The sequence below is a fragment of the Nansenia antarctica genome (genome assembly GCF_963989245.1).
Source record: "Nansenia antarctica genome assembly, chromosome: 10".
In the NCBI taxonomy this organism is placed as follows: Eukaryota; Metazoa; Chordata; class Actinopteri; order Argentiniformes; family Microstomatidae; genus Nansenia; species Nansenia antarctica.
Window position 1 is genome coordinate 9,740,131 of NC_137680.1, and position 27,993 is coordinate 9,768,123.

The following is a 27,993-nucleotide window of genomic DNA, read 5'->3' on the forward strand; positions in this document are numbered from 1 at the left end:
TTAGCCAGTGCCTGTGCCAGGAGGCTGCTCGATGAGGACTTGGCACTGAGCCGACGGAGCTTTTTGCCCCCCCGCGACCATCACTGGGGCAGTGGGGTCACACCTCTGTGGATAGGACAAAGATGAACATGTTTACAGTTAATGGTAACTAATACATAGGAATTACAAAACAAATAGCAAAAGGTACACCTAAAATGAAAAAAATGCGCTTGTGTGTGTAGTGTATGCTAGTGGATTCAAACGTTTGAGTGTGTGTGTTTTTATGTGTGTGTGTGTGTGTGTGTGTGTGTGTGTGTGTGTGTGTGTGTGTGTGTGTGTGTGTGTGTGTGTGTGTGTGTGTGTGCGTGGATGCGTGTTTGTGTGTGAGGCGTTCAGGGGTCAGTTAGTGGCACTGCTATTTGGCAGGCTTGGACAAGTGCATTACCTGACATACCTGGGGTACTGGGGTTCTAAATAATTGTGTGTGTGTGTGTGTTTGTGTGTGTGTTTGAGAGAGTATGTGTGGATCAAATCGTTTCACCTGAGGCATTAACTCTATGACTTCGGGCATATGGATCACCCCTTCTTTCGGGGCACCAGCCCTATGTGCCATGTGTCCTGCATCCCCTGACTGGGGTAGCCCCCAACCATCTTGGGTCCCTTTCCTACAGAAGAAGCTGGGGAGAGAAAGGATCATTTAGACTTTTCATCACCCAGGCACAGGAGACCTTCTTTGTGGGCATGACTTGACTTATGCCGTTGAATCTCTTGCAGAGCAAAGGCCATCATGCTCTTTGTGGGCATGGGAGAGATTATTTGATTTTGAATACCAGGTGTAGACGCACATACTGATCAGATTGTGATAACAGAAGTCTGGGTTTTAGTGTCAAGTGTAGAAAAGGCACATTTGTTTTGTCCAGTTAGGGAACATGTGAGTTTGTTCTTGATGCAATATCCACCATTAATAACTAATAAGGCAATGCACAAATGTCCTTGTTCCATTATCAACTCCCATAGACAAAATGAATAGAAGAGTGACCTATGACCTTACCTGCGGCGGTAACCGAACATAAGGAAGAGCACACAGAAGATGATGCAGGCCATGCCAATGTGGATGCCAACCACGATGCCTGTCATGGACCCCTCACCGGCCTCACAGTTGCATGGGCTCTGACCACCTGCTCAAACACACAAATACAGATATTAGTATTAACTTATTAGTTGTATATAAGTTAGTCCACACACACACACACACACACACACACACACACACACACACACACACACACACACACACACACACACACACACACACACAAACACACACACACACACACACACACACACACACACACACACACACACACACACACACACACACACACACACACACTCTCTACATCACCACCTGGTGTTTCAAACCTGAAATTACTATGTTTTGCTTAAAGTAAATAGGAAATGATCCAAGAGTTGTTCAGTTCAGTTTAGTTTCTTGTTTTAAGGTAGGGACCCACATCACACTTACATTCATTAATTCTTGTCTGTTCTACTGGCATCCAATATCACTATTACAGCTGTTGTCAAGGTCAATGTAGAATTTTTTTTATGCAAGAGGTTTTTGGCTTGATATAGTTGATATACTGTAGCAGCGTGTGTTCTGAGGTCTCACCGGCACTGTTCTTGGCGCTGGTTCCACCCTCAGCCAGGGAGACCAGGCGCTTGTTGGCAGCACCGTCCCCGTTGCCGTTGTACGCCACCAGCTGGATCTCATACACAGCAGCAGGTTCTGACGTGTGAAATTAAAATCAAAATCAAAATGAGTGATAATGGGAATCAAACGCAAATACTGATTCTTTCAACTGACTGACTGATAGTGACTTTCCACTCCGAGAGATTTTTGTGTTTTGTGATACTTGGTCAATAATGGGCATCCAAAAACCTGTGCATTACAAATGCATGTACAGTAAATCTTAAATAAACTACATTTATGTAGAGTAAATCTCAATGTATTAACTAACATCTAAACAAAACCCTAATGTACAGCTCTCAATTGAATCCAAAATACCATTGATTCAATTCAAGAATTTGGTACTACTTCACCTCGGTATTGACCATGGAAAATGTCAAATATTTTCAAGAAAGTCCAGTGGCTTTTGCTATGTGTGTGTGTGTGTGTGTGTGTGTGTGTGTGTGTGTGTGTGTGTGGCCTCACCCAGGTGGGAGATGGTGTGGGTGTTGATGTGGCCAGGGAACACTTCCTGCCTCTGGAAGTCGGGCTGGGGGACCTCGCGGTACGACAGCTTGAAACCCTCCACCTTGCCCGGCTTACTGGGCAGCTCCCAGAACACCTGCATGGCTGTCTTGTTCAATACCTTGGTGAAGAAACTAGGAGAACTGGGAACTGTGAGGAGAGAGAGAGAGAGAGGTGGGGCGGTAGAAGAGATAGAGAGGAGGATATGTGAATTATCATACAAATGGAATTCCGTTTGGATGAAGACAGAGAGAGAGAAGGGAAAGAGATAGTAAGGCATACATTAAACAATCAAAATGTGAATAAAACTAACAGAGAGATTGGAGAAGAATACAAAAAAATATATAAGATATCAGTAAAATAACCCCCCCCCCCTTCCAAAAAAAAAACAGGAACGAAACAAAACAAACAAAAGAAGGAATGCGAAAGATGTGCAAATTAGAAAGATGTGCAAATTATCCACAGTATTGTATTGATTATTTCTCCTTCCAACATTGCATCCTTGTGTACATATAACGTGACCTACCGCCCCCTAGTGTTGTGGCGATGACGGTGCTGGACTGCTGGCTGGCGCCCAGGGGGGAGTAGGCTTTCAGGTAGATGGAGTAGGTGGTGGCGGGCTCCAGGGTGGTGAACTCGTGCTGGAAGGTGGTCTTACTGACTGCCTCCTGTAGCTCTCTGCTGTCGGGCTCTGGAGTAGGACAATAAACAGGAAGTGAGATATTCTCAGGAGGGGAGTCAGGAGAGGAGTCAGACGAGGAGTCAGGAGGGGAGTCAGGAGGGGCTATAGACTTAAAATAAGTGTTTTAGGGCATTTCTACTTTATTGGGATAGACACAGTAGAGATTGATAGGAAGGATGGGTGACAGAGAAGAAGGATGACATACACGATATGTTCAGGGTCAAAATCAAACCAGGAACCTTATGATGCGCTTTGGAATAAGGCGTCTGCTAAATGCCAAAAATGACTTTTCCGTCTAGACTGATGATCAACTGCCCTTTTTAGGATTGTTGGGACGGTCTGGTGAAAAGGTCTGCATGGAGGCAATTCTCAAGTTGGGCAAATGACCAAAAAGCTTATTTTTGTAAAGAAAAAATAAATATGTTTTCTGTTTTTTTCATTACGAAAGTGTTAAAGAGCCCACTCAAAAAAACGAACAGAAAAATGACCTTGCCCTACTTGGGGACTTTTTCACCCGACCCTGTCACATGTGTCAACAATTCCTACAAATTGTATGAAGAAGACCTTTCGTGCTGGACATGAAAAGGTGGAAAAGGGAAAAGGTGTTGTAGTGATCAGTTCTAGTAGTAGTAGTAGTGTGTATAGCACTAGTGACCATGGCGGTAATCTGGGATAGTACAAGCAATGATCATAAAAGCAGAAACGTAACTATCCGCATGTCCACGACTAGTAACTATGCACTATGGGGCAGTAGTAACATCTCTGTGTCGACACCGTCTCCTCACCTCCCAGCATGCGGATGTGCAGAACGTATCCGATGATGCCGTCAGTGACCTCGGGGGCGGGCTGTGCCCAGGTCAGCTGCATTGAGGTGGGGGACAGGGCCGTGGCTGACAGGTCCTCGGGGGCCTCAGGGAGCTCCGTAGACTGGGTGAGGGCCAGGCGGGCGCTGGCCTGGTTGGTGCCGGCCGTGTTCTCAGCGATGCACTGGTAGATGGCCTCATCCTCTGTGGTGATGCGCGTTACCGCTAGCGTACTGTAGGGGGAGAGACGTCTCTTAGAGTCAGAGTCTGGGAATCACTGTCGTCATGTGACAACCAGGCTTCAACTACAACTTCAAAAATGTGTAGGATAGAATGACGCATAGCATTGCAGCAGCGTGATGTGGCAGCCTACATACTGTACTCAATATCGACCCTTTTTAGGCTGGTATCCTTGGTTTCCTGTGGCGTACCTGTTGTTGGTGGTGAGCTTGACGTTGTCTCCTGGCGTCAGGATCTTGCCGTTCTTCAACCAGATGAGGTGAGGCTCAGGTACGCCCTGGGCCATGCAGGTGAACACAGCACTGCCCCCCGCAGGTCTGGAGACAGATTGCGGCCACTGGAGAAACTCAGGTGGAGCTATGGAGAGAGAGAGAGGGAGAGAAAGTGAGAGGGAGTTAGTTTTGTGTGATTTTTCAATGTCGTTTAAAGCACTGTCAAAATGTCCACCTTTACACTTGTGCTGTATGCTATGCCAATGTAGTGTATTGAATTGATAGAAATCGGGGAAAAAGAGAAAGAGAGAGAGAGAGAGAGGATGGATGATATCTACAGGAAGGACTGCACTCCAAATGGGTCTATGAGGCTGCCTTGGCTACGTCCTGTGATTACAAACAATTCCCAGTAGAGGGCAGCAAAGCTGTTTCAATGGAGCTCTTGAAATGACAATGAACATGCATGGCCATGAACATGGAAGATGAAAGTGTTGAGAGGGGTAGTGGAAGTTGGGGTAGTGGAAAATATCTTGATTCAACAAAAGGGGAGTCTAAGCCTCATAGTCATGCACTGTCAATATCAAACTCAGTTTGGATAGAAAATATCAGGTACCCTTTAAAAGGGGTGAAATGTCATCCGATTTTGTCTGTCTGTCTGTCTGTGTGTCTGTCTGTCTGTGTGTCTGTCAGTGTGTCTGTGTGCCTGTCTGTCTGTGTGTCTGTCTGTGTGTCTGTGTGTCTGTCTGTCTGTCTGTCTGTCTGTCTGTGTGTGTGAGAGAGAGAGAGAGAGAGAGAGAGAGTGTGTGTATGCGTTTTTTTGTTCCTGCTCGTTCTGTTGGTTTTCACAAACCCCCCTTACCCATCACCTCTAAACGCCAACTAGATTATTTTTTTTCAGACAAGCCCAGACCACGACTAAACATGTGGCCTAATAACTAGGAGTCAAGTTTGTGACCTGTGACAGCAGCGTCCCGTCCCCAAATTAAACTGACACTCTGCTCGTCCCCTTCTCCTGTCACACCAGAGAGGGACAGATGCAGTCTCGCCGACACTTTCGCCTCCACGGGGACACAATGGCCCAAGTCTGTGTGCACTCCCCCACCCATCTATCTATCTCTCCTTGTATCTCATTGATCTACTACCCTCCCCCCCCACCCCTCTCGTAAAAATGGGCCTGCTCACAAACCTATTGTCAGGTCTCTGGGAAGGGACCAAGGGGAGAGGGTGGGGGTGGGCTGTAGGGGTTAAGGAGCAGGGGACATAGGGAGTTAGGGGAGGGGGTGGCCGAGGAGGAGCCCGCTTGAAAAGGAGCACCATTAATCAATGGAAGGGGATGGATTTTATTTCTTGCTGGGGGCAGCGGGGGCCCCCAATCTCTTTCATTAAGGAAGAGGAAAATAAAAGATGATTTCGCAAGCTGGGCCCGTAAAGATTTACGGCCATGTAGACCTTTTCCTGAAAAATACTTTCTTTTGATCCTACAAAGATTTATATATTATTGTCAAAACTATGGGCTTTTAGGACTGCACATGGTAATTAAGGAAGATATGATATCATAACACATTAGAAATACATAAAGCTAATTATTATTTTCGAAGTGTCTTTTTCCTCGGTACACCTATCAACTATCAACTCTTGTATCAACTAACCAACCCCGTTACGCCTAGACTGACAGGGATACTCCAGAACAATCTAACATGAATGTATGTCTGTCACTTCAGCTCAAGCATTTTGGAGAGCTGAAATTGAGTTAGAGTAAATTGTGGTGGTGTTGTGTGTGTGTGTGAGAGAGAGAGACAGAGAGCCTGCTGACAGAACCCTCATCAAGGTCAGTGTCATTGTCATTGTGTTTGCAGACGCCCCCCAGCTGTCCCAGACTGTCCCAGGGAGAGAGGAGGAGGAGGGAGAGAGGAGGAGGAGGGAGAGAGGAGGTGGAGGGAGAGAGGAGGAGGGGGGAGAGAGGAGGAGGAGGGAGAGAGGAGGTGGAGGGAGAGAGGAGGAGGAGGGAAAGAGGAGGAGGAGGGAGAGAAGAGGAGGAGAGAGAGAGGAGGTGGAGGGAGAGAGGAGGAGGAGGGAGAGAGGAGGAGGAGGGAGAGAGGAGGTGGAGGGAGAGAGGAGGAGGAGGGAGAGAGGAGGAGGAGGGAGAGAGGAGGTGGAGGGAGAGAGGAGGAGGAGGGAGAGAAGAGGAGGAGGGAGAGAGGAGGAGGAGGGAGAGAGGAGGTGGAGGGAGAGAGGAGGAGGAGGGAGAAAAGAGGTGGAGGGAGAGAGGAGGAGGAGGGAGAGAGGAGGATGAGGGAGAGAGGAGGTGGAGGGAGAGAGGAGGAGGAGGGAGAGGAGGAGGAGGGAGAGAAGAGGTGGAGGGAGAGAGGAGGAGGAGGGAGAGAGGAGGTGGAGGGAGAGAGGAGGAGGAGGGAGAGAGAAGGAGGAGGGAGAGAGGAGGTGGAGGGAGAGAGGAGGAGGAGGGAGAGAGGAGGTGGAGGGAGAGAGGAGGAGGAGGGAGAGAAGAGGAGGAGGGAGAGAGGAGGAGGAGGGAGAGAGGAGGAGGAGGGAGAGAGGAGGTGGAGGGAGAGAGGAGAAGGAGGGAGAGAGGAGGAGGAGGGAGAGAAGAGGTGGAGGGAGAGAGGAGGAGGAGGGAGAGAGGAGGTGGAGGGAGAGAGGAGGTGGAGGGAGAGAGGAGGAGGTGGGAGAGAGGAGGAGGAGGGAGAGAAGAGGAGGAGGGAGAGAGGTGGAGGAGGGCGAGAGGAGGTGGAGGGAGAGAGGAGGAGGGAGAGAGGAGGTGGAGGGAGAGAGGAGGAGGAGGGAGAGAGGAGGAGGAGGGAGAGAGGAGGAGGAGGGAGAGAGGAGGTGGAGGGAGAGAGGAGGTGGAGGGAGAGAGGAGGAGGAGGGAGAGAGGAGGAGGAGGGAGAGAGGAGGTGGAGGGAGAGAGGAGGTGGAGGGAGAGAGGAGGAGGAGGGAGAGAGGAGGAGGAGGGAGAGAGGAGGAGGAGGGAGAGAGGAGGTGGAGGGAGAGAGGAGGTGGAGGGAGAGAGGAGGAGGAGGGAGAGAGGAGGAGGAGGGAGAGAAGAGGAGGAGGGAGAGAGGAGGAGGAGGGAGAGAGGAGGAGGAGGGAGAGAGGAGGAGGAGGGAGAGAGGAGGTGGAGGGAGAGAGGAGGTGGAGGGAGAGAGGAGGTGGAGGGAGAGAGGAGGAGGAGGGAGAGAGAGGAGGAGGGAGAGAGGAGGTGGAGGGAGAGAGGAGGAAGAGGGAGAGAAGAGGAGGAGGGAGAGAAGAGGAGGAGGGAGAGAGGAGGTGGAGGGAGAGAAGAGGAGGAGGGAGAGAGGAGGTGGAGGGAGAGAGGAGGAGGAGGGAGAGAGGAGGAGGATGGAGAGAAGAGGAGGAGGGAGAGAGGTGGAGGAGGGAGAGAGGAGGTGGAGGGAGAGAGGAGGAGGAGGGAGAGAGGAGGAGGAGGGAGAGAGGAGGTGGAGGGAGAGAGGAGGTGGAGGGAGAGAGGAGGTGGAGGGAGAGAGGAGGAGGAGGGAGAGAAGAGGAGGAGGGAGAGAGGAGGAGGAGGGAGAGAGGAGAGGAGGAGGGAGAGAGGAGGTGGAGGGAGAGAGGTAGAGGAGGGAGAGAGGTGGAGGGAGAGAGGAGGAGGAGGGAGAGAGGTGGAGGAGGGAGAGAGGAGGAGGAGGGAGAGAGGTGGAGGAGGGGTGATGTGACGGGTTAGGGTGCAGGTTTGCTAGTTTACACACTTCAGCCAAAAGAGATTGTTCTCATTGTGAGAGTGAATGGGGGCTACTCCATGCTACCGTTCAGTGTGTGTGTGTGTGTGTGTGTGTGTGTGTGTGTGTGTGTGTGTGTGTGTATATGAGTAATGAATCGACGCCCGAGAACCTCCCCATCTCCTGAGCTGGAGTACACTCCATACTTGAACTTTTGATCAAGACCGTTGACCATTGCCAACAGAAACCCAGCTATTTCAACAAAGGTCTGCGTTTCTCATTATTTCAACGAACCAAGAGAGGAAAAAGCAGTGAATGCTTTTCTCCAGGACCGTCTCTCTGTCTGTTTCCCAAAGGTGGGGCCTAAACCACATCTAAAGTAGTGCTCACTTCACTCCTGGTTATGAAGGTGTGTGAGCCTTTGTCTCAGCCTTGCACCACCACGCCGGATTCAGCTCGTCAAGGATCTTGCTGATGAGTTCAGTTGAATCAGATCAGGGCTGAAAAGAGTTCACACCCCCTTCTCTATATACGTACATCATACAGTATAGATCATTGATTCACACATTGTTACATTATAACACTGTCACTGTCATGTAAGACCATCCAAAATTAAATGAATGAATGAAGAACACTTTTGTTCTTTAGAAACAAACGGCATACTTTCATATCTTAGATACACACATGGTTGTCAAATGGTATTTTACAATCCTAATCATTTAACTCTATCCGTTGACTAAATCTATCTATTTGAAGTTACATTATGGAAGATTTTGCTAAAAGGATCCTCTAAATCATCCAAAATAATGTCCAAAAATGACCTCATTGGACAGAACGAAGGATTATCTGGTTTAGCAAGGCAATTGATTACCATACCGCTGAACAGTATACACATACAGAACATCAATCACAAATATACTGCATGAGTTCCTCACTTCACCACCATCGGTATGATATCCTATAATACGTTATTCAGTTTGTCTATCTATCCTCAGACAACTAGAAACCATGAGAACTCCCTGACCCGACACCTAGGGTTTCAACCCAACATCCAACAACAATCGCCATAACATCGGCAAATATATATGCACATATATTCAGATTCTGTGAATGAGGAATGATGCTCAGCTTTCCCTATGCATGAGGCATGCTAACCAAGAAGCCATGGGAATCGGATTTGGATGGATAGACGTCCCATAGAATTAAGCTGTTGTGCACACACAATGGCCGCCCATGTCCCATTGTAGTCGCCCCTGAGCCCCCCCTGTCTATCTGTCTGCCTGCCCTGTCCCCCCCTGAACTCGGCCTTGCCTCTCTTGCCTGTCGCTCGCAGCTGTGACAAGGACAAGTGTCCCCACAGGCCAGAGAGTGTGTGTGTGTGTGAGAGAGAGAGAGAGAGAGAGAGAGAGAGAGAGGGGGGGGGGGTTTACAGGGGGACAGAGAGAAGGGACTGTCTCGCTGTTCCATCAAGCCATGCCAATCAAAGTGTCTCTCTATAGCCCCCAGACCAAAGCCCCTAGCCAATGTAGCTGTATCATATAGTCCCACTCCTCCGTACCTCCATTACTCAGAGCCCCACCCCCCACCCCTCTCATGCATCATTTCCTGGGGGCCTGCTGGGAGAGGGGTCAGGGGTGAGAGGTCAGGGGTGATCCCTCACTCTGACACAATTATTCTGCTCCCCCCACCTCCTCCACTTGGGGTTTGATAGTATTGTCTTTTTTTTTTCTTTTTTTCTACCAATAGCTTATTATTATGCATTTTTGCTTTCCGGATTTCTATTCTCCTTTTTTCTTTATATTTCCCCTGCATCTACCCTTTTTGCTTTCTGTTTCAAATTCTGTTTTCTCTTTTAATCATCCCCTATATATAATACATCCTCTCTTAACATCTGTGTGTGTGTGTGAGAGAGTGTGTGTGTGTGTGTGTGTGTGTGTGTGTGTGTGTGTGTGTGTGTGTGTGTGAGAGTGTGAGTGTGTGAGAGAGAGAGTGTGTGTGTGTGTGTGTGTGTGTGTGTGTGTGTGTGTGTGTGTGTGTGTGTGTGTGTGTGTGTGTGTGTGTGGTACATCTATCTATGTATATCTACATATAAAACATAGATAGATATAAAAGATAGTAAAACTCTTTTATATCTATCTATGTTTTATATGTGCATGTTTTCTATACTTGCATATATCCATATAACTCTCTCTCTTTCTCTCCCTCTCCCCAGATGGTGGCCAGCCATTGTCTAAAACCCTAAACCCTGTCCCTGCATCTGTCCAGGTCAGGTAGTCCCTTGGTAGGTCGCCTCCACAGCCCCTATCAGCTTGGACCACATTATTGGTTAGGGGAGGGCTAGAGGGGAGGGCTAGAGGGGAGGGGAGGGGTAGGACAGATGCGACCAGGGAGACTGGGGTGCAGGGTGTGAAAGGGCATCCAATGATATGCTAAAGCAAGTCTAGACCCTAAACTTGCCTGTTAAACAGTGAAAAAGGGTGCAGGAGGCCGAGGTGGTCAAGTTCAAATAGAATCATTGAACTTGTAAGATGTCCAGACACTCTAAAGCAGATGGTAATGATGTAATGATGATGACGATGATTATTTTAATGATAGAACAGACAGTAAGACATTATGCATTTTACCAAGAGCTTAAGGGCTAACTAGCATTGATATGGAATCATAATTCATGTTCATTTTAGATTTGGATTGGTACTGATCTAAATGGTTCTGAATTATGGAGTGGTTTTGTTACACGGTGCCCTCCATAAGTGTTTGGACGGTTAGCCCAAAAATTGTATTGTACCTCTATACTGCAGCACTTTTTAGGGGGGTTTGAGATTAACTGATACATACTATATGTGGTGAAAGTAAAGAATGTCACCTTTAATTAAGGATATGTTCATGCATATCTTACAATACTATCTTACAATATAAAGCTACGGATCACATTAGATGTTAGGCTATCTGTCTAAACTATTATCAAGTACACTGTATATGCCAATGAGATGTGGAAAGTATAGAATATCAATAAATAAGTCAACAAAGTTTTATCATGGTTGTCTGGAACCATGTCTACTGAATTTCATGTAATACTCTGTGATGCTCTGATGCTTTATTTGTAACTTGAACCATGAAAGAGTCTTAGCATTTCTCAGCGGGTGCGAGTTCTATGAAATATGTGTGAGAAGTGTCTGAGAAAAAAGGGCAAATATATATTCAACCATGATGCAAGATTCTTGCTTGATTTTCTGAATGACAATGTACTGACAATGTCACTAACATCCACACTTTAACAATACTATGTCAGGTCTGACTGCTTTGTCCTCAAAGGCAACGGTGGTCAGGTAAGTCTCTTTGTTCCCTTTCCAAAGTCAATCAATAAATTAATGAATATATTAGACCACCAAGCCAGATCCTGACTGATAGAAAGCAGATATTGATTGATTGAGTTGGATTAAGAGGCAGGGGGATTTGTAATCTATCTGATATACACAGCTATACCTAAGACCAAACACATAAAAAAATGTGTGTACCAGAAGACATTAATAAAACACACACACACACACACACACACACACACACACACACACACACACACCTATAAAATCGATGTGTGTGTGTGCATTTGAGTTTTAAATGCATGTGTTTATATTCATCTAAACATGTAGAGGAAACATATATTGTCTCCTATATGTAGGTGTAAATCAAACCAAGGTTATTAGGTTATAGTGAAATAAACAACAAAACAAAGCATCATGACACAGAATAGGCATTTTGGTAGACAAAGGAAGTGTCAGGGAGGTGGTAGAGAAGGGGTCATTTCTGTTATGCATGTCATCCTAGTCCTAGTCCATCATCTATGGCCAGCTGGACCCCCAATATCAATATCCAGCCCTCATTACAAAATGGCCACTGAGCACAAAGCCCCAAGGCCTCTCTGCTCAGGGGTCAAAGGTGACCAAAGTAGGGGGATGGGTCTCAGCTCAGCCTTAAGGTCATGGTCAAATCCAGCAAAAGGTTAATATAGTCTGACCTTCCCCAAAATAACCGACACACACACACACACACACACACACACACACACACACACACTCCACCATCCTCATTACCCTCCCACCCCCCCCCCCCCCCCCCCTCAATCTCCCCCTCCCATCCCCCCTCTATCTCCAACCCCCAAACAGAGCCCAGTGAGTGTCAAGGGTTTCCCTGAGGACCTGGCCCAAGCAGAGGGTGCATGGAGGTCTGTGGAGGGGGACGGTTCAGTGGTTTGAGAGGGGGGCTGAGAATGGGCGGTGGATAGTGGGATATTATTGGGGGAGGCTAATGCTAGGGATCTGGACAGTGCTGTGTTAAGACATTGTATGCTATACGTGGATTAAGTCTCCAGAGGCTCAAAATAGTATAGTGCAAGGTTTAAGGCAGGTACAATGCCAGTGCACAAACACTCAATAGGTAGGGATGATAACCAATCAACCACCATGTATCTCTGCTCTATTGTTGTACTATATTTCCCTGTATTCTCTGAAGGAGGTAGACTAGTGTGAAATAAATGGAACATACATTAGTAGGCGAGTGCTGAGTGGGGAAAATATTTGAGCAATGTGCAGCTATTCTCCCATCCCCTCGTAATACAATACCCTGTACCTGGGACTACCTTGAGCTACCTATAGTTTCTCTAGTGTAGTCCCTCTCCTCACCAGTGGTGTAGTCTAGTTTTTTCTAGTGGGTATACTGTGATTTTTCCCTCCCAGCCTCATATCGTTCATTTCGGAACGCTATAAAAATAAATCTGCGCTCCCTGTCTAACGTTATATAACATTACATGTTATAAGGCTGATCTGTGCATGATAGTGCTGCATTTGGACATATTTCATGTCGCATCTCCCCCCCCGTTGATGGTATATGATGCTATAGTCAGTCCCAATGGTCCAAAATTCAAGTGCTTCGTAACACAGACACAGAGAATTTTATGAATGAAAGTGAAAGTTCTGTCACAAAACGCTGTTACGTATCCTCACACATTTTTAAGTGGGTATATGGAAATCCTTGGCCTTTCCTAGTGGGTATACGGCGTAGTCCTGCGTATCACGTAGACTACACCACTGCTCCTCACTACAGTATCACTCACCTTGCACCACCAGCCTCCCCAATGCCGTACGTCTCATCCTGGTCCCCGGGCGGTTGGCAGAACACACGTACACCCCAGAATGCTGCAGCGTGGCGTCTGAGATCATCAGGTTGCCCGTGCCCAGCACCTGGATGCCCTCCACCCCAATGGAACGCCCATCTGGAGGATGAAAGAGAGAGAGAGAAAGAGAGAGAGAGAAAGAGAGAGAGAGAGAGAGAGTGAGAGAGAAATAGAAATAGAAATAAAGGAGAGTTAGATGGTCATGTAGGCCATTCTCCAAACATGATTCAAGAATGGACAACATGGGGACTACCACACTCCAAAAAATAACCTTTAAAAGAAAAAGATATTTGGAAATGAATTTAGGGTAACCGGGTCCTACCCAGTCGACTCCAGGACACAATGGGTCGTGGGTTGCCAGTGGCGATACATTCCAAGATGGCGGTCTGATGAACAATGATGGTCAGGTTCTGAGGTCCTGAGAGGATCACCGGCTCCTTGTAGAGGCGTGGGGCTGCCACTGTAGAGAGAGGAGGGGGAGGGGGGGGGGGGGGGGGGAGGGGGTAGAGATAGACAGTGGAATGATGACAAATGTAAGACAATACAAATATCAATGGACAGACAGACTCAAATGTGTTATTGAGTGGTTTGATCCCTCAACTACACATAAACAGACACTCACTCACCTGTTCACATACACCTACATAGCAATCAATGACACGCACACACACACACACACACACACACACACACACACACACACACACACACACACTTACAGAGGGAGGCCTCTCTTACCAGTGACGGTGAGCTGGGCCTCGTGGCTGTAGCGAATGTTTGCAGTGTTTTTGGCTACGCAGCGATACACACCACTGTCAGCCCGCTTCACCCCTGTGATCTGCAGGATACCAGTGGGCAGGATAGTGTACCTGGAGACAGGAGAAAGATGTTTAGTCTGTGTGTGAGTGTGTGTGTGTGTGTGTGTGTGTGTGTGTGTGAGTGTGCAATTGCCTGCATTCATTTATGGGGTTCTGAATCACTTAATATTATGCATTTTTGCTTTCCCTAATTCTAATCTCTTTTTTTTGTATCTACCCAACTCTGTTTTTTTCCCTCTTTTAATTATGCCTGTGTGTGTGTGTGTGTGTGTGTGTGTGTGTGTGTGTGTGTTACCTGTTGTCGTCAGTACTCAGAGTGGATCCGTTCCTCTCCCAGGCGATGCTGGCTTCTGGGATCCCATTTACCTCACAGGTCAACCTGGCTACACCACCTTCATCCACCGTCATCGACTCTGGGTGTTTATGGAACTTAGGGAGGGCTGTGATAGAGAGACACACAGAGAGACAGAGAGAGAGAGAGAGAGAGAGAGAGAGAGAGAGAGAGAGAGAGAGAGAGAGAGAGAGAGAGAGAGAGAGAGAGAGAGAGAAAGAGAGAAGGAGTTCCAGAAAAGTGTTCAGAAAACTGAATGCTGAGCGGTCCAGCAAAACACATTAAAAAAACAACAAACTCCCCAGAGATCAGTGTTTGTGATTGGCTTAGAGCAACGTCCAATCAACCTGGATGATTTCGTAATCAATAATAATCATGACGGGTGCTGTGTTTATCCTTCAATTAAAGTGCATCACCATGGTAACCACATTTGCCAGAAGAACAACACAAATTCTCTCAAAGACCATAATTCTCCCCCTGCGGCCCCCCTCTGGTTTTATTTGGCCAGGGGAGGGAGGGGTCAGGGGTGTGAGCGAGGGAAAGGTCATTCACTCAGAGGGGGTATGGGGTGTGCGGGGGGTGATGTTATTAATGTCCAGTCCCAACTGGGGAGCTGGTTAGATAAAGGAGAGGAGGTGGGGGGTTGGGGGGTTAAAACCGTCAGGTATGATTTAAATGCACGCTGGGCAGTATCAAATGAGACACACAGACACACACACACGCACGCACACACACACACACACACACACACACACACACACACACACACACACACACACACACACACACACACACACATCAAAAATGGCTTAACCAACATGGGAGAGTTTATGGGATAGGTTATGTCTACTTATATTTCCTACCGATAACACACGATGGTTGTTACCATGCATCTTAAATGTGTCTTAGTTACAGTTACAATCTATAACATCCAATGAATTTCAGAATTTGAACATATCTTTCTGAACAATATTGTATGTTTCCTTCTAATTGCTATACTATTTGAAAGGAATTAATTATAAGTAAAACTTTGGAAGGACTGCAAAGAAGTTTGGAGGACCAGCACGGCAGACCATTCAAAGGATATCTGCTATTTTTAGTTGACGGCTGCGTATATTTCCAAAATGTGTGTGTGTGTGTGTGTGTGTGTGTGTGTATGCCACTTACATGCCAGCTGCACTCTGGCCTTGCGACTGATCAACATGCCAAAGTGGTTTTGGGCGGCACAGTCATACTCCCCGGCGTCCGTCTCGTTGCTCTCTCTCCTCTTCTGGAAGTTCTTGATCAGAAGTGTCCCGTTGGGCAACACACTCGCCCTCGACCCAGTGGGCACGGGCACGCCATTGCGGCGCCATGTCACCGAGATAGGCCCCTCCCCTTCCACCTCGCAGTCCAGCATCAAGGGGCGGTCCCGCACAGCGATGACATCATTGGGTTCCTTCAGGAAGGCCAGCTCGGAGGCTGCGGCCAACACTGAGAGAAGACATTGTTATTAGTACATTGTTATTAGTACATTGTTCTTAGTACATTGTGAGAGAGAAGACATTGTTATTAGTACATTGTAAATTGAGAAGACATTGGTATTAGTACATTGTTCTTAGTACATTGTTCTTAGTACATTGTGAATTGAGAAGACATTGAGAAGACATTGTTATTAGTACATTGTAAATTGTGTCCGCAATTCAGCCTGTGGCTGTGATATATAATATAAAGTAATACAGTTACTTTGTGGTCAATAAAAAAACGATTCTCTCTCACATCAGTACTGGTGATGTTGATGTAGAGTGTTTTCAGATGGAGGACGTTGATGCTGGAAGTGATGATGATGATGATGATGATGATGGTGGTGGTGGTGATGATCCTCAGGAATACAATGCAGGCCACTGATGATGATGATGATGATGATGATGATGACGATGATGATGATGATGATGATGATGATGATGATGATGAGATGAGATTAGAGGGCTGATGAAGAGGAAAATGACAAGGAAAAGGAAGATGAGAATGATAATTAAAGCATGGAAAATTAGAACAAATATAATAGAGATACAAAATAGATTTTGATTAGGACAATGGTGAGAGTAAAAATTAGATAGTAAGACTCTGAGTTCCTGTGGGTAATATTGACAAAGATGATGACCAATAACTAAACAAAGGTAACTAGAGGGTGAAAAAACAAGTTAAAGAGAGCAAAGGAAAGACAGCATGTTGACTGAAATGCCAATACTAAAAACCTTTTCCAGTATTATCTAATAATGGTATCGAAAAACTAAATGCAAACCCCTCACTTTTAAAACAAGTTTTCCCAAAGTGGCCATTTGACATGAGTAACAGCGATACCATGGAAAGAGCTTGATAAATCCACTTTCAATGGATTTCCTACAAACTATAGAGATGAAAAAAACACACTTTCGCACACTCTTGGGACTGAACTGACATCAGTGAGATTACCTATCCTCTTTGACCCACCATCTCTTTATCCCTCCACAGAAGCTCTCCAGGGCAGCTAGACAGTGTTGCGGTCCAGAGGTTGAAAGTCCCTCTGCTCATACTGTAGGCTTTACAATGCCAACACCCAAGAAGTGTTAATTGGCTGGGGTGGTGGTCCTGACTTTATGGAGTCATGAACATACCGAACACTACATTTTATGACGCCCAATCATTGTTAAGGTGAGGAAAGGAGGGGGTTGGAGAGACACTAGAGGATCGGCCAATCCAAGTGTACTGGTATCATCGATCTACTGTAAGTAGGCTTCCCTTTCATAAATTCTTCTCTGTTAATGACCAACCCATAAGTTTCACGTAGCACCTCAAGCATGTATCACCTTGTCTTACATCACCATTGTAAAACAAAGCTCCTCAGATAATTAGCAGTTTTAGGAGGTTCAGATATTTCAAATATATAGACCATTGGCTCTGGGGAAATATAATGAAGGAGGAAGCACCTCCTCAGTAGATTCCATGGCCAGACCTCTCGTAAGAATGATATGTGACGCAAATCACAACAAAATATATGGCCATCTGGCTCTGGGGAAATATAATGTAGAAGGAAGCACCTCCTAAGTAAAATCCATAGCCAGACCTCTCAGAATGACATGTGACGCAAATCAGGTAGGAAACATACATTTCTTGAGTGTGTGTGGGGGGTAACTGGACTGTTCTTTTTGGTAGTTGCTGCCCTCCAGAGAAAAAATGTAATTATGGTTCTCTCAACATGCTATAGTGATATTCCTACCTCCACAAAACCACTCAAGTAGTTTCCATATTCTCTACTACTATTCTCCACTTTCACCCTGCTGTTAAACCACAGTAGCTGAACTACAGATAATTTGCTGTTTAATATACAGTATAGGTACCGTACATCTAGGCAAAATGCCACCACTGACAAAAAGGCCAATAACGATGTACAAAGTCATTATATATGTGAAATCTACAAAGTTAATAGTGTTGTTCATCTACACACACACTCTTGCATGCTAGACAACATTTAGGCTCTTGTTTGCTTAATAATACTTTAATGACCACTGAATAACAAGGTTGTTAATGAAGGATTTAGAGGGGAATAAGAGTGTGCTGGAGCCATCCTTGGCTGGGTTTTACAGCACTGGGCTGGGAATCACACACTGATATATAGGGAGGTTTATTGAGTGAGCGCAACAGCGTGAAGCCCTAACTCTTCCCCTACAATGATACTGGATGAAAAGTGGGACTCCCTCTCTCAGTGGTGAGCAGTCCACACTGTGGGTGCTGGTGACAGCTTCATTCTCCAGCCAGGCTGCTGTGTGTGTGTGTGTGTGTGTGTGTGTGTGTGTGTGTGTGTGTGAAGGGGGTACTGAAGCGAAAAGTGAGAAACAACAGCACAGAGGGAGGGGGTTGGGGTGGAGAATAGCCGTAGAGAAGCCTGTTTAGGGTAGAGTTTTCAGAAGGGGTGAACTTGCACTTGACTTTGCTCCAGCCTGATTGATAGCTCTGTTAGTTAGTTACCTCCCCCCACCCCCCACCAACCCCTCCACCCCATTATCCCTTTCACAATACCCCACACACACAATTCATTCCCCAAACTGCCCCACAATACAACTGAATGCCATGCAGCCATTGAAGCAAGAGAGAGCTCAAACAATGCAAGAAGGACAGAAGAGGAGGGGGACTAGGGGTCAAGTTTGGATGACTTCAATTGAGTCTGGGTGGAGGACTTGTCTAGTGATAGCAACCCCCCTTCCCTTTTGCCCCCCCATCCCCCATCCCCGTCCCCATTAGTCATCACCCACTCGGAGGGGCCAACATCTGCCCCCCTCTCGCCAACCCCTCTGCCCCGCCCCTCTGTCCCTCGCTTTCCTTCTTTCACTTGAACTTGGAGGTGACTTTCCCATGCCACCCCCATCGCTCAGACTTCGGCCTCAGTCACGTCGCTGATGCTGCTGACACGCCAGGCCCCCATTTTTACACAACCATTAAGGGGGGACTCCCTCTGTTCCCCTACCCCCTACCCCCCACCCCCTCTCTCTCACTCTGACACCATTCGAATGTCCAATCCCCCTTTCCCAGCTGTTCGAGATAAAAAGAAGAGAACGATGGGAATGTTTCGCTTAATTTCTGTCTCTTGAGCTTACGCGGCGAGATGTGAAATCAAGACGGGGGTTCACCTTCCATGGTTAGTGTCTGACGTCTGGGTTCTCTGACCTTTCACCTCATCTGAAGGAACGACAATAAACACGACCCAGACACAACATCAAAACAACCACAGCTGCCAACAACACAACCTCTGTAGCCATCCCACATCCCACCAAAACACCATGTCACGCAGCTGCTCGCCCTTTTTCCTTCTTTCCTCCATCCATTCTCTGCCTCTTTCTTCACTCCCCCCCCCCCCCCCCATCTGTCCTCAGTCTTCCTCCTATCCCGAACCACAGTCCCCTCCTCAACACATCAGCCTATGAGACCTACAGCTAAATTCCCCATTTTTGGCTCTGGTCCAGCACATGCTGTGTAACATTCAATGCCTCCAGTTGTTTTTTTGTTTGTCCAATTAGCCGACTCTTTTCTCCCTCCCTTATCGCACCTCCTTAATCCACCACCGTAGACTTGTGCCGTTACAAACCAGAAGGAACAAGCCAAGTCCAGTCCATGGGCAGTATATCTACAGTGTAGTAGTTTGACAGAATAACCCTTGAGGCTACAACCACAATTTAGACCTCAACTCACTCACATGAATGAAATCATTATACATGTATCATATCTATCGGGCACTTTAGAGGTAATCACCAGCGATTTCCACTCAGTCATCCACACTTCAAAGTTGTAATCACAACTGTGTAAGGTGCTCTTGAACATCTTGGGAACACCATCGTCTATCAACTGAAACTGCAGTGATGGGCCACTTTGGGCAGAGCTCAGTTTTGGTACAGTGCTATGCGCACAACTGCATGCTTTAAACAGAGCCACAACACACGTAATCCCTCTGGTGTACAGCCAAGTGAGGACTCTTGTCTGAACCTTCAGTAACTAAATAAGCCAGCCTTGGAACAGAAGACAGGGGGGCCAGGTTTCAGAAACAAAGCTGCAAGCATACAACCTCCTCAGGGGCAGATCACAGCAGCCAAGGCAGAGGCCCAGAACCAAAGCCACTCTGCCTGAAGTGCAACTGCATAAAACAGCACCACCGGGGCCTTGGGTCTTTGTCTTTACAAAGAGCTACAATTTGTAGCGGTAACATGCCCCCATAAGATACCGGCTAAGCTTAACGTCTGATTTCCAGCAGAGAGCAGTGGATTATGGGATACCTGGGGATGAACTCTGCATGGCGTAGAGAGAGTAAGATGTCAGTCATGGTAAGGATTATCTTAATGTCAGATCTGGTGGGTGGAAATGTTGGATTATGGATACCTGGGGACTTCTATACTGGGGATGTCACGAGTGTGTGATCGTAATAGGAAGTGTGATTTAAGACTACACTGGTAGCACTCGGGTGACTGGTAGCACTCGGGAAGATAAAGTTGGAAGATCAGAACCGATTTTCTGGTGTTTTTTTTAAGAGAGGAATAGTTAATGCTGCCTTTCAATGATGACACAGTGCGGCTGTACACTGTCAAACGCAGCTGTTGAAAAATGGTAGGCACTGGTTTTGCACTTAAACTGAATTATTGCTTATCAAAATAGGGGGTAGTAATAACAATAAATGAGAATAAATATGCATCTCATACAAAACTAACCCTGCTCAGCCTTAAGTTCCCAGCTGTATTCCACCCAGTCCCAATGCAAAGCCCTCATCTCTACCACTGCAGCCCCTGTGTTCACCCCTGTGACCCTGGGTGTGACTGAGTGTTCAGGTTTAGGGATAAATTCGCCACCCATCTGGGTGCTCATAATGAGGAGACGGGGTCTTGGGGGGAGAACACTGGGGACAGAGCCCCCACCCCCACCACTCTACCCCCCCCTTAAAATCCCAAATCTCCACCCCTCACCCCCAAACTGTGACCCTAGCCCCTAAGAGGTCATGAGAGAGTTGCGTGAAGGGAACGGGGGGGATGACGACAGCTTGCGCTCGCCACCAAAAGCACCAACCACCCACCCACCCACCCTCTGAACCCCTCCTCTTTGTCTATTGTCCCATTAGACTTGGCCGTGAACTTCACGGTTTCCATTGTAGACGGTGGTGCAATGGTGGCTAAGCCCCCCAGGAGTGTGAAAAGGGGGTTCAGGGGTAAGGCAAGAGAAGGCAAACACTGCTAAATCCCTTCATTGGTTGCGTCCTCCTTTCTTTGTGGGCAGTTGTATGTGTGTGCGGTAGTGGTGGTTAGTGAGTCAAGCCCAGTAGCGAGTGCGAAGTAGAATCCTTAATTGACACGTCCCATACTATCTCTTCTGTCCAACCCTGGGAACCCAAGCATGAAGGGGAAAAGCCGACTTTGGGATTATATGGACTTAATACCTAAAAGGAACATCTTTGGTGTGCATTCAACTGTATTTATATTGTTTGCTCACAAAATACAATTTTTACAGTGTTATAATGTTCCATCAGGTCAAACACATGAGATAGGTATGGACAATGGTTCAATGAGCTTGATAGAACTGCAAATAATCCATTGGATGAAATACTTCAATGTTACTGCGGTTTCCACGTCCAAGATTTGGATAACTGATTGGGATAACAACATGTCACCTCAGATACATCAGGATCTCCTGAATTTGGCTTTCTTGAGACAAAAGTTGACCAATTGATTTAAATCAAATCAAATTGTTTCATGTGTAAAACGGTTAACGGTTGCTAATTACATCAATCTAGTGATATATACTACACACAAACACAGCAGAACCGTCTTCTCTCTAACCTCTCCCTCTCTTCACCATAGCATAGGGAGAACCAAGCACAGGCTGAATAATAAGCTGAATAAGGACCAGGCAAGCAAGCAGGGAGAGAGGATGGAGGGGGGTAGATAGGCCTATACATGGGAGATGAGGGGGGAGTCCTGGGCCCAGCTGGAAATAGGGATAAGGGGGTAGTGGTGAGGGTGTGTGTGGATTTGGAGACCAGCATCTCAGGGCTGAGCCCATTGTCCTACTAATAGGAGTTAAACTCCACCCCCTCCTTTCCCTCTTGGCTGGCTCTATGGCACGTTCTGTTTCTCCGGGGTGGTGATAGTCGCTACCAGATCTTGTGCAATGTAGCTTCCCCCCTGCTATTGTTTAGACCTGCTTCTATCATTAATTAGAGTCGTCAGACAAATTGGGGGTGCTGGTGGAAACACAGGACTCATTTCCGATTGAGCTAATTAATTCACACGCTTACAAACACTTCCTTACACACCCATGGGTGTGTTTTTGGGAGGGGTTTGGGCATGTAATGACAATTAATTACATTGGATGGCACTGGGGCAATGTGGGTAATGTTGGCAACAAACCAAACCTTCAATTGGCTTTGCTACCTATATGTTGAGAGCATTCACATTTAGGGTTAGGGTTAGACAGTTGTTTTATGGTAAGAGCATTTTGGATTAACAGTTTCTACTTATTTCAGTGGCGGTATAAAATATTATACCAAATTACTGTACTGTTTGAAAGTCGTATTTGGCAAGTTGGTTATTGAAGGGTGTACTTCCAATGATCAAGAAATCTGAATTTCCCTGCAACTTGTAAGAAGATTGTAAGAAGCTGCACTATCAAAATGAATCTAACCCCAAATTAACAGAATTTGAACTGAACTTATGTCTTCACTTGTTTCTTCTCCTCAAAAACAGAGAATCTAGAGAATACAGAGGTTTGAAAGATGTTAATGTACAACTTCTGCCTTTAAAACTGAAACAGGATCAAAATGCATTGATATTGTGTGAACTGGAGCTGCTTATCATTGTCTTGTACCACTGGTAGTGAGAGTGACAGCGAGAGAATCAGCTCTGATTGAACAATGGCAACTAAAATATTTGACTTTTAAGAACACAAAGCAGAGTTGCTACACTCTGCTATCTCTACTATAATACACTCTGCTATCTCTACTATAATACACTCTGCTATCTCTACTATAATACACTCTGCTATCTCTACTATAATACACTCTGCTATCTCTACTATAATACACTCTGCTATCTCTACTATAATACACTCTGCTATCTCTACTATAATATAGTGGTATCATCAGTTGTAGACTCTGATTCTAGTCTAGTTATGCATATGATTACCTATTCTAAGCTATAGCACTGTGGGAAACATGGTTATATGCATTGAATATACATACCTAGAAACAACCACTCAGACTGTTGCTTTAAACCAACTTTAGTCGTAGGCCTACATGATATACAAATAAAGTCCATTCCATTCCAAATACAACTGTGGTGGGTCCAGCTATATTAGCTTGAGATGGATCTCACCAGTGGGGGACTTCTTCTTCTTCGGCGTATGGGTAGTTGTTTTTCCTCTCCACTCCACCAGGCTCGGGGCCGAGGGGCTATCCTTTTACCACCCCGAGACCTGGTTGAGGGGCTCACCCGGGCTATATTTCTGGACACCCCTCCAGAAGCCACGTCATCGTCTCGTCATCTAATACCGACAGACCATGCATCCCGTTGGGTGGGTGGTACACCGGGCAATCCAGGATAACATGGTCTGCGGTTTGGTCCTCTGCGCCACACTCGCACGACGCATTTGGGGCCAAGCCCCATCTGTGCATTGATGAGCGGAAACGCCCGACGCCGGTCCGAAGACGATTGAGCCTCACCCAGGATAGCCTTGGCAGGTCCATCCCGAGGGGCTCAGCGCCGGCGACTGAGATGTGGTCGCGGAGTTTGGAGGTGTTAGCCTCCCACTCCGCGCGCCACATATAATCCGCCCATCCTGCCGCACTGATGTTGAGATCTCTGCATTGCTGCCTGAGATCCTGTGCGGCAGGCACAAATGGGTGTCTCGACTTGAGACGCCGGGAGGGCTCCTCTGTTATAGTGAGCCTATCATGGAGCAGATGGTTATTAAGCTCCACGGCCCGGCAGGCGAGACGTGCTGTGGCTCCCATGCGGCGGAGGCCTGCGGGCTGGATGCCTGCTAGGATGGGAAGGTTGTCCACGGGGGTAGGACGCAGGCATCCTGTCACAATGCGCAAGGCTTCGTTTATAGGCGAGTCGATGAGGCGGGTGTGGGCACTGCGACACCATACTGGGGCGCAGTATTCACTGGTTGAATAAACGAGGGCTAGGGCTGCCGTGCGCAAGGTCCTTGCGCCGGCGCCCCAGCCCGAGCCAACCAGTCGCCTCATCAACGCCACACGAGCTGTTAACTTCTTGCGCAGTGACTCGAGGTGTCGGCGAAACGTGAGCGTCCTGTCCAATGTCACGCCGAGATAGATTGGCTCAGCGGAACATGGCAGGGGAGTTCCATCTAGGTGTACTCTAAGCTCACGTTTAGCCTCCCTGTTGTTAAGGTGGAAGGCAGCCGACACCGTCTTTGCCTCGCTAAGCTTCAATCTCCATTTCCGGAAGTATGCCACTAGTGTCTGCATGTCCTGGCTCAGAATCCCCTCCACAGACTGCCAATTTCCAGCAGAGTACACCACTGCGAGGTCGTCTGCGTAGGCGTACTTCCGCGAGAGTGTGTTGGGCAGGTCATAGGTGTAGATATTATAGAGGAGGGGGGCCAGGACCGATCCCTGAGGGACGCCGTTCTTAAGGCGTCGAAGCCTGCTTAGCTGTCCGCGACCGGTGGTGAGGGTAAAGCTGCGGTTACGGATGAGCTCCATGATCATTCTGACCATGTGCCTGTCCGGCAGCAGGCGGAGCAGCTTGCAGGAGAGGCCGCGATGCCATACGGTATCGTAGGCAGCCGTCAGGTCTATAAAGACGGCCCCGGCCTTCTTTTTTGCCGAAAAGCAGTCCTCGATGTCTTGAGTCATAAGGGTGACTTGATCTACGGTCGACCTCCCGCGTCGGAACCCGGCCTGCTCACGTGGGAGCAGCGGGTCGACAATTGGTTCTATGCGGGCGTAGATGAGACGCTCGAGGATCTTGAAGGGGATGCATAACAGAGAGATGGGACGGTGACTCTTAGGGTCCCCTTCAGGCTTATTCGGTTTAGGGATCGCAACAACTAGGGCTCTTCGCCAGATTCTGGGGATCTTGAGTTGGCGCAAACAGGAAGTGAGGAACGCTCTCAGCCAGGACTTCAAGGCGGGTGCGGCATGGAGAATAAGCTCCGGGCAGATGGAATCAGGCCCCGGAGCTTTCCCTGGCTTTAGATGCTGGAGGGCAGCAGCGAACTCCTCCGGGGTGAATTCACCGGAGATGTAGTCACTGCTAGGTGTTGGGGCCCTCCAGAGGTCTGACACTTCTTTTGCCACAAGTCGAGACGACTCGCGGTCTTTGCCCTCGTATGACCCACTTTTCACAAATTGTGATGCGATTTTATTTGCAGAGATGGGGCAGTGACGGGGGGAGTGTCTGGACCTACCAGTGAGATTGTTCATGATACTCCATGCCTTACGGCTGGAGTGCGAGAAGTCGATGGAGTCAATGGCCTCCTCCCAGCGCTCTTTTAGACAGGAGTGGGGGACTAAGGCACAGGGACAAAAGGAGGCAATCGGAACCTCATGGTAGGGGAGCGCATTAGTTGTAGTTCATTCTCATTGTAGATGTTTGGGATTATCGTGAGTCCGAGGGGTGTCTTGTTAGGAATTAAGAATCTGTGCTTGGCCTGTCTGTGCTAGGAAGAGAGAGAGAGAGAGAGAGAGAGAGAGAGAGAGAGAGAGAGAGAGAGAGAGAGAGAGAGAGAGGTTGTGTGTGTGTAAATGGACTGCACTTATATAGCGCCTTTATCCAAAGCGCTTTACAATGAGCTCTCATTCACCCATTCACACACACATTCACACACCAATGGCGGCAAGCTACCATGCAAGGCGCCGGCCCGCTCACTGGGAGCAATTTGGGGTTCAGTGTCTTGCCCAAGGACACTTCGACATGTGGCCAGCCGGGGCTCGAACCGCCGATCTGCCAACCTTGCGATCATTAGACGGTGGCTCTACCTCCTGCGCCACAGCCGTGTGTGTGTGTGTGTGTGTGTGTGTGAGAGAGAGAAACGTGCAGAGGTGTCTGCAGGGGTGTCTGAGGCAGCTGTGGGTCTGGTGTTGGTCTGTCTAGTTGGAGGTCAATCATTCTGCCCTCAGGGTTAACGGCTGGCTGTTCTGTTTGACCATGACCGTGAGGGGTATACAGGGATGGGCTGGCCAAAAAGCCCTGGATAATTTACATGTTATAAGTGTGTGTTTGTGTTTGTGTGTGTGTGTGTGTGTGTGTGTGTGTGTGTGTGTGTGTGTGTGTGAAAAAAACTACTGCTGACTATAGAAATACACGTTTGTTACCAAAGCTTTGAGCATTTTGACTGAAAATACCTGTTCACAGATTCAATCCGAGGGTATGTTACACATCTTCAAGTACGATTTATCCAGCAAACCCTGTGTCAGAATTTACTCCAAGCTGATACTGGTTTGGCAATAATAAAACTAGGGGAAACCTATTAAGGAAAACGGTTGGAGAGAGAGAGTCTGTTGGTGACCGGTTGTGTTGTTCACTATCTCATTCTGTGTTTCATACACCGCTGGCATGTATTATGAATGAATGAATGAATGAATGAATGAATGAATGGTCTTTATTGTCATTGATATAGTACAGGTACCACACAACGAAATTTGGGCTCCCCTGGTGCTAGAAAAGAGCTGGTTTACATAAATGAAGGTTATGTACACTATCCACTATACTATACTATACAAATAAAACACTGTGCTGTACTATTACTGAACAAATGTGCATGGCTTAAGTTGAGTAATTAGTGAAAATAAGGTTGGGTCTGTGGATATGTAAATGATCTTGCGCATAAAATAAAGTATTTACAGTATCGCTTCATTGCATGTCACAACATCAAACAGAAGACATTATTGTCGGTCATTAAAAGCGCTGGAAAACGTTGTGGCTCTACCATACTCACGTCGAAATAAAGACGTATATAGACAAAACATTCATGACACAGTCGGTCCGTGCATGATGTAAAATAAACCCGTATTTTCAAGGTCAAACGCCCACCTCCAAAAAGTTGTAAATACCCCAATGGATCAAAACATGGCCATTTATCTTTACGCGCGACTTGACGCCCCATTGATTATCACTAATTACATCCATCCTTTCCTAGGGGTAGTATACTACACACGATCCCTTATCGACAGTAGTTTGACTGGCTTTAAATAATAGAAACCGCAGAAGTTGTGGAGTTCAGAGAAGACGAAGGAGTGCTTTTACGCATGACATTATTGCAGCTACACACTGCATGGCTCCCGTTTAACTCACACCACATGCGCGCTTGACAAATCGTGACGTTAGAATTATAAGGTTCTATCTCCACTTTTGGTCAAAATTGAGTTTTCTACATAATCTGATCCATTAGGTGTTTATTAATGTCTGTGTGGTGTTTTATTTTTAAAATGTTGAAATTTCCATCTCACAAAACATAAGGGAATGTAAAAACTTTGACGCTCAATATCTCTGAACTACCCTAAACGGAGATAGAACCTTATCATTCTAAACTGAGATAGAACCTTATCATTCTAAGCTCACCAAATAACAAAAAAATAAACAATGATAGAACACATCTCAAATATCCCAGCAAAAGCAGCAATCAATTTGATATCGTCAGTTGGTGTGAACACACATACTAATCCACAGCAGGTCTATAGTCTAGTAGTCTATTCCTCAAACACCCTAAAAACATTAATAGGTTAACGTTCAGTCTACCTGTATCCACCAAATAGAGACGGTCATGACAAAAAAAGAATAGCCCTATTGTTTTTGTAATGCAACATTCAAACCCTTTGGTGTAGACCAAATCCTCCGTGCGTCTCGGGTGGACCACTAGATTAGGATACTTGTAGCGAACTCATATTTTTTGGTATAGCCTATATTATTATTTATTCATTTTTACAAACTTTCTCCATACAACTGACGCCCTCGGACTGACTAAATGAATGCTGTGACATTGCTGACGTGTACTTTATTGTGCCCATAATCACTCAAACTACACATAAGAACTAACAATGATATAAGATAATAGCAGCCAGTAATTTAGAACAAGCGGAACACTTTCTTATAAAAGTGCAAATGCAATGTATCTGTTATAAACATTTGCACATGGACTACGCTATATCCAATATATTAGTAGGCTACGGCATGCCCAGATAAACAATACCATGAAACAATATCCATACCAATTTAAAGATCAGTAACAGCATATTTACCTGAAGAAATTACCACCAGTAGAAAAAGCTGAAATATCCTCTTCTGGTTCATG

The 27,993-nt window shown here is 46.8% G+C and overlaps 1 protein-coding gene across 1 annotated transcript; it reads right to left on the reverse strand.

Moving 5' to 3' along the window:
- On the reverse strand, positions 1-27,992 carry LOC308165877 (immunoglobulin superfamily DCC subclass member 3; the record flags this gene model as incomplete). The annotated part of the gene is made up of 14 exons (XM_080540053.1): positions 1-105; positions 521-656; positions 1,031-1,157; positions 1,649-1,765; positions 2,192-2,380; positions 2,757-2,921; positions 3,698-3,948; positions 4,147-4,312; positions 12,973-13,131; positions 13,355-13,492; positions 13,771-13,901; positions 14,146-14,290; positions 15,349-15,654; positions 27,941-27,992. The coding sequence occupies 14 exons, from the start codon at positions 27,990-27,992 to the stop codon at positions 1-3; spliced, it is 2,187 nt and encodes a 728-aa protein (XP_080396179.1).
- Between the last annotated feature and the right edge of the window lies 1 nt (position 27,993).